The sequence below is a fragment of the Miscanthus floridulus genome, chromosome 8, assembly GCF_019320115.1.
Source record: "Miscanthus floridulus cultivar M001 chromosome 8, ASM1932011v1, whole genome shotgun sequence".
Taxonomy (NCBI): Eukaryota; Viridiplantae; Streptophyta; class Magnoliopsida; order Poales; family Poaceae; genus Miscanthus; species Miscanthus floridulus.
The window spans coordinates 228,824,060-228,830,913 of NC_089587.1; the positions used below are offsets into that span (position 1 = coordinate 228,824,060).

Consider the following 6,854-nt stretch of genomic DNA (forward strand, 5'->3'; position numbering starts at 1 on the left):
CCCTTGACTGGAAGATATACATAAAACACTGGCAGCAGCTTGAGCTGCAGTGAAGCAATCTTAGCTTGCTTGCTTTACTTTGGTATCATCTGTCTCTGATGAAAAGAAAATGCACAGTTCAGAAACAAGATTTTACAGCAAACCCAATCCAATCCAATCCAGTCCATCTCATCACACCAAGGAACCACACTCTCAATCCTATGGCCTATGCCTTCTTCTAGCCTAGCCTACTATAACAGTAATAGTAACAGGGAAAAGAATGACGGAGCTCGTCAGTCTCTTTCCCTGTCCGTGAAGCTCTCTGCGGCCTGATCCCGCGGCACGCCCAGCATGGCATCGGACCACCGAGCTGGTGACCGGTCGCTGCTGTTGGACGATGACATGGCCTCAGCCCTCGCCTCCCTCACCATCCGGAGCACCTCCACCGTAGTGGGCCGTCTGGCCGGGTCCGCAGCCACACACATCGCAGCGATGTTGATCAGGGCCGTGAGCTTCTCCTCGGCGCCACCGGCAGACACAGACTCCCCTCCGGACTCCGTCTCCCTCTCCTCCTCGCGCACGGCACGCACCCAGCTGGGGATGTCATCGCCATGCAGCTCCATGAGGTCCTGGAACGGTGTCCGGCCCGTCAGGAGCTCCAGCAGGAGCACCCCGAAGCTGTACACGTCTGTCGCGGGCGTGAAGGACGTGGCGTGGGCGTGAGCGCCGCGTACCTCCGGTGCGCGGTAGAACAGGGAGCTCGAGGAGGACGAGGAGTGGAGCTCAGCGTTGGAGGGTAGCAGTGTCGGCACCAGGCCGTAGTCGGTGAGACACGACTCGAAGTCGGGGCCTAGGAGGACGTTGGAGGGCTTCAGGTTGCCGTGGACGATGCTCGACTGGTGGAGGTGCACCAGCCCCGCTGCAACGTCCTCTGCGATCTTCATGCACGATGTCCAGTGCAGTGGCTTGCCTTTGCTGGACGGCCGCGACCCTGCACACAGCATATCAAGTTATATGAGTCCAACAGGAAGCTTGCTTCATGCATTGCACAAATCTTGAATGGAAGAGCAACAAGACCATCACAAAGCGCAGCTGATTAGTTATATAACAGCCATGTACTAGTATTGAGTAAGGCCCACGGCTGTGTCTGTGTGAGGCCATCATATTGCCATGGCCCATGGCATGCATCGTCTGACTCTGATTGAAGGCCTCTCCTGCTCAATGCAAGCAGGCAGGGAATGCAGTACCACAGTAACTCGGCTGCAGGGCTGCCTGGACCACCATGTAGATATGTCTGATGATGCTATCAACGATCACAAGCAAGCTACACCCACCATCTGCCTACCTGTACGCCTGGCCTCGGGGCAGCTATGTTTGTATGCTCTTGTCCCTGAGCTTGTGCTGGAAATGAGCTAGTTCTCGCTGAAATAGCAACTAGTACATGCAATGCCATAGTGGCCACAGGGTTTATTGTCTCGGATCCAGCCATCACAATGCCCTGGCAAGTGAGACAGATAGAGAGAGAGCATGGCCTTCACTTTGACGGACTGCCTTTAACTTAACCTTTTTCTTTCCTTCCGTCCTTCATTCTTTGTGACGACTAATCCAGTTATCCTTCATTCTTTGTGACGACTAATCCAGTTATTTTGGGACCATGAAAGACTCACACTATGGGCGACTCTGAGATCAGTCGATGCATGGTAATGGACAGCATAACCGTTTTAATCAGTTGGTTTAACCAAATGCTCATAGCAGATCAATAATTTCCCTGCTGTTACTGTCTTACTGAACAATTATATGTATAGCTTACCCTGTACACTAAGAAAGATGGCCATTGAATGCAGGGCATGTGCTACATATTCTATTTACTGGCTAACAATAATAAGACAAAGAGAACATTTCATTTTGCAAAAGGAAAAAAGAAGATGCACGAGAAACTTACATGTGTAGTGACTAGTGAGTAATCCATTGACTCATCACTCACATGTCACATGAACCAGAGGCACCCATGTTCATGCACTGTGGCCTCTGACTCTTTGTTTGTTTGTTTGTTAATCGGTCAGTCAGAGATACCTCCCTGTTATTTATTATTTTTTCCTTTTTCATGAGAAGTTATATTTATACATAATCTTGAGAAGTGACTGTGGAGATGGAGGATCTTCTGTGGCCCATGATGGAGGCTTCCATCAACCATGTGGATCTCCTAATACTAGTAGGCCTTGTTTGGAGCCCATGTATTTACCTCAGAATGGGTTGGAGTGGAATTTAAACTAAATTCCATCTCTATTAGCATGGATTGAGGTGGATATATGGGTATCCAAACAAGGCCGTAAAGAATGCAATTAGCCAAGGCTTTTCTTTACTCTATTAGCATGAAATGAAAAGAAAAAGGTTTTTTTATTTGCCTTGTTATTTTTCAGTTCACAACCCATTCAAAATGCATAGTCATTAAAATAGGGTTGCTTTCTCCAATTCTGTTCTGGTTTAGGGTTCCTAAATTACTCCAGCAGCTTTTGCCATACCAGTTCCGAATAAGAGAAGAGGCTCGAACTTTAAAGGATTAGGCATAATCTATCCAACTAATAGTAATCTCTTGCAGTAGAAATTGAGATACAAAATTAAGTGCACAAAAGGAGTGTACCTTGAAAGAAAGAATTGAGATTTGACTGCAGCACTCGCAGATGCACATGGTCTCTCTTTGAACCCAGAGCACCAGTTCAGCTCTTGTGCGATCTGGTGATACAGTACTAGCGATACCATATTGATCTATGAATTGCAATAGTGCAGAAATGACCAAATTCATGTCCCGTGGGTCTTCGCTTGCATGAATGAAGGAGTAACTAGGTAGCAGGCTCTGCTTCCCCTGTCAGTCACATGCACGCCTGATGGCTGGGCAGCCTTCCTTCTTTGTGCTCGTACTGTACTGTGACTAGTAGATGCCAATTCATTCTGGGTTTTAAAGCTCGGGGGAGGACTGAACAACCTAACACGGCCCGCCCCAAATATAATCTCATTTACATTTTCCCGAAGTCAAGCTCTGTGATAATCTGACTACTTTCGTTATAAATAAAAGATAATTTCATAATACGTTTCTATTTGAAAATGCTATTTGTCTAATTGTGTCATACTGTCATATTAAGAACCATGAACCATGACCATGATGTGTTCTATCTAATGTGCTTATATATCTAGAACGAGAGGGATAACAGGAAGGTGATGTCCTAGTCTAACTTTAAGGTGAAGCATGAGGCGTGCATGTATGTCCAGCCTGCCAAAGCCAAACAGCAACAAATAAAGGCCAAGGGGCCAAAGCGTACTTTTGGGTAACTGCATTGCACGGCAGATCCATGGGAGGTAGAGCTACACTACAGCTACCGAAGGGTGCCTTTATAACTCGACTGCGTGCTCCGGTCCATGAGGGAGATGTGGACTCCTTGAAGGTCCGTCCATCGCCATCCATGGTGAGAGGAGAAGTGACAAGAAATCCGTGGCCCTGGCTGGGTCAGCCAGTATCTTCTTCGTGATTGGCCTGTTCGCTTGAACTTATCAAGCGACTTATCAGCTAATCTATAGTATTTTTCTCTCACAACAAAACAACTTCAGCCGGCTTTAATACCAGCCGAACAGGAGAGGGTTTGTCCACTTACGCATAAATGCATGCAACAATGTCCGTATGCGTGGTTGGGTGGTTACTGGTTACTAGCAGCCTGTTCGGGAGGCCGTATCGTATCGTGGATTATTTACTGCTGGCTGGTTTTGTGTGAGAGAAAAACACTGTTCCTGGCTGAAAATTTACGATCGTTTACGAGCAAGCGAACAGGCTGCAGATAGATCCAACTAGTTTCCGTTTGGTTCCTGCCTGGCCTGGAGATGCTTAACGAAGAAAAACTCAATCCGCGGTGGCTAAACAGCTGGTATTACGGTTTAAGAAGAGATCTTCTCCCCTTAAACCCCTACCCCACCCTTACACAGCGGCAGCACAGCTCGATGAGATGAGCCGACCACGGACCAGTTGGGTCAGATGAGTGAGTTTTTTCCCCCTCCCCGTCACTATGACCGAAGCCACAAAGGGTGAGCCACTGAGGGCTCGAACCCAGACCAACCCGGGGAGGGAGGTACTGAGTCGGACTGACCAACTGGCCAGCCGACCGTTCCTGATGCTTAACGAAGACAATTCATGCGTCTGGATTTGAAAGGAATTACCGTCAGTCTAGTACATTTAGGCTAGTTTTGGTTTGATTTTGATTTCCATTGGAATGGGAATTCCCTAGGGATTGCAACTGGCAAAGTAAGCAAATCAAAGGGACGGACGAGTGGGTTGGGTTACTGACCGTGCACGAGGGAGAAGAGGCTTCCGTTTGGGAAGTAGTCGTACACCAGCAGCCGCTCCTCCTTGGCCTGGAAGTAGGCCCGCAGCGCCACCGTGTTGGGGTGCCGCACCCGCCCCAGCTCCTCGGCGCGCCGCCCGAACTCGGCGGCGCCCACCCCGCCCGCCGACGGATCGCGCATCCGCTTCACCGTGACGATGAACCCCGACTCCATGACCGCTTTGTACGTGCTGCCCACCTCGCCGCGCCCCAGCGTCTCGGCCGACGCGCGCAGCAGCTCCTCCAGGCTGTACATCTCAGCCACGCCGCCGCAGAACACCAGCTTGCCCATTCCCTCGCGCTCCCACGAGAACTCCCGCCCGCCGACGCCGACGCCCACGGCCGCCCCGGCTGTCGTCGCGGCCAGCGCCGCCGCCGCTGCCGCGGAGGACGCATGATTATGATGCTGCTGCTGTGCCTGCACGGGCAATTATTATATTAAATTAAATAAAAAAACCGAGGCCAACTAACGGCCTGTTCGCTGGTTGGTTTCTGGGCTGGTTTGGGCTGGCTGGTGCTGGTTTATTGTGAGAGAGAAACACTGTTGGCTGGCTGATTTGGGCTGGTTGAAACCAACAAGCGAACAGGCTGTAAAGTCAGTCACTGCTGCAGGTGGACCCAATTCCACGGGCCCACCAGGCAGAGAGACGCTCCCAGTCCCACCTGTGCTGCCTGGTGGTGCTCCTCCGCCGCAGCCGCCACTGCGGCGCCGCCACCCTTGTCAACGTCGCCGGCGACGCGCTTGTTCCTCCCGCGCCGCGACGCCATGAGCGCCGCCGCCACGAGGACGGCGAGCACCACCGCCCCTGCCACCGTGGCTCCGGCCACGACGGCGGCGTTCTTGCCGCGGCGGGTCTTGGTCCGGGGCGGGGGCAGGGGCGCGAACGCCGCCGTGGCCGCGGTGAGCGGCGCGGGGCTCGGACCATCGCCCCCGGGGACGCAGCGGACGGCGAGCGGAGCGCCGCAGAGTCCGGCATTGGGGAGGAACGACGAGGCGTTGAACCTGGCGGCGAGCGCGCGCGGGATCTCCCCCGACAGGCGGTTGGCGGAGACGTTGAACGCCCTGAGCGTGGGCTGCCCCAGCGACGGCACGGCGCCGGTGAGCAGGTTGCGGTCGAGGAGCAGCGAGGTGAGGCGGGGCAGGGCGGCGAGGGACGTCGGGATCTGGCCCGTGAGGCGGTTTCCGGAGAGGACGATGACGGTGGCGCGGTGGAGGAGGGCGAGGGTGGCGGGGACGCGGCCCTGTAGGCGGTTGTCGGCGAGGTAGAGCAGCTTGAGGTTGGGGAGCGCGCGCGGGAGGGCGTCCGGGATGGGGCCCGTGAGTGCGTTGGACTTGAGGCTGAGGACCCGCAGCTCGGCGAGCGGGGCGAGGAGCGCGGCGGTGAGGGAGCCCGTGAGGTTGAGGCCCTCGAGGACGAGCTTGGTGACGCGGCCGGCGGGTGCGCACTGGCGCACGCCGGGCCAGGAGGAGCAGAAGGCGGGCGCCGTGTCGGGGCGCCACGGGAGGCGGTCGGAGCGGTCCAGCGAGGACTTGAGGGTGAGCAGGGCGTCGGCGTCGGCGGCATTGGCGGCGAGGTGGAGGTGGAGGTGGAGGTGGGCGACAATGTGGAGCAGGAGGAAGCACGGCCAGGCGGCTCCTGGTCCTGGGCGGCGAGGCATGGTGAGGGTCGCTGGTCGGTCGCCGCAGAGCGCAGACGGCTGGACTGGGTGGGGGTTTAGGTTTTAGCGATCTTAAGCCAATGGGCGGGCGGCGGCATTGCCTTCGCCCTTGCCTTAAGATGGATTGGCGATTGCTGGTGTTGTAGAGGGAGGAGCTCCGGAGCTGGAAAGGAAAGCGAACGAGGCCGGCAACGGCAACGCCCCGCGACCGCGAGCGGACGGTTGGTCTTGGACTCTTGGTTGGGGGGCTAAAGCTAAAAAACAGAGGCAAGAAGGAAAGGAATGGTAGAGGGGAGGGGAGGGGAGGGGAGGACTTTAAATGCTGCTCACGGTCACGGGCTGAGGACGGATAGCCATGACGACCACCGTGACTTGTGAGAGGTAGACGAAGGAAGGCGACTATACTAGCTTTGATTGATTGAGCAACAGCCAGTGCAGCAGCAGCGACCACCCAAGCCCAGTGCAGAGTGGGATAGAAATGGAGGAGTTTGGATCGGCGTCGTCTCTGTCCGCACTCTGCAGATTGCAGAAGCAGCTCAGCCTCGTCCAGCACCACCAGGGAGCCACCGCCCACCAGCAGATGAGGATTAGCAGGTGTGGTGTGGCTGAGATTAGCATGCACTGCAACCGCAAGCACGCACACAGAGAGATAGGAGAGGGGGGGAGAGATTCGGAATTAGGTGCAGACACTGATGACAGTCATTGGGTAAGACGGTCGTAATGACCTTACTTACCCTCATCGGGACTCTCAAAAGCCTGCGTGCTGCCATTAATTTCTTTCTGTGCCTGCCTCGTCCCATACCAGTACTACTGCATGTGGGTTGCTCGCTCCCTTTTTCTTCCCCCAAG

General features: G+C 54.6%; 1 protein-coding gene across 1 annotated transcript; it reads right to left on the reverse strand.

Moving 5' to 3' along the window:
• LOC136478472 (inactive leucine-rich repeat receptor-like serine/threonine-protein kinase At1g60630) lies at window positions 1-6,599 on the reverse strand. The gene is made up of 3 exons (XM_066476938.1): window positions 5,010-6,599; window positions 4,311-4,764; window positions 1-970 (listed from the first exon to the last, which is right to left on the reverse strand). Exons 1-3 carry the CDS (start codon window positions 6,003-6,005, stop codon window positions 273-275), a joined length of 2,148 nt encoding a protein of 715 aa, XP_066333035.1. The 5' UTR covers window positions 6,006-6,599; the 3' UTR covers window positions 1-272.
• Between the last annotated feature and the right edge of the window lie 255 nt (window positions 6,600-6,854).

What these genes read in the sequence shown, in the direction of transcription:
- LOC136478472 (XM_066476938.1), bottom strand. Translation starts at nt 6,005, where the DNA reads ATGCCTCGCCGCCCAGGACCAGGAGCCGCCTGGCCGTGCTTCCTCCTG. An exon ending in AGCACCACCAGGCAGCACAG is followed by an intron (nt 4,765 to 5,009) that starts GTGGGACTGGGA and finishes TTGCCCGTGCAG; the next exon opens with GCACAGCAGCAGCATCATAA. An exon ending in CCTCTTCTCCCTCGTGCACG is followed by an intron (nt 971 to 4,310) that starts GTCAGTAACCCA and finishes TGCTGTGTGCAG; the next exon opens with GGTCGCGGCCGTCCAGCAAA.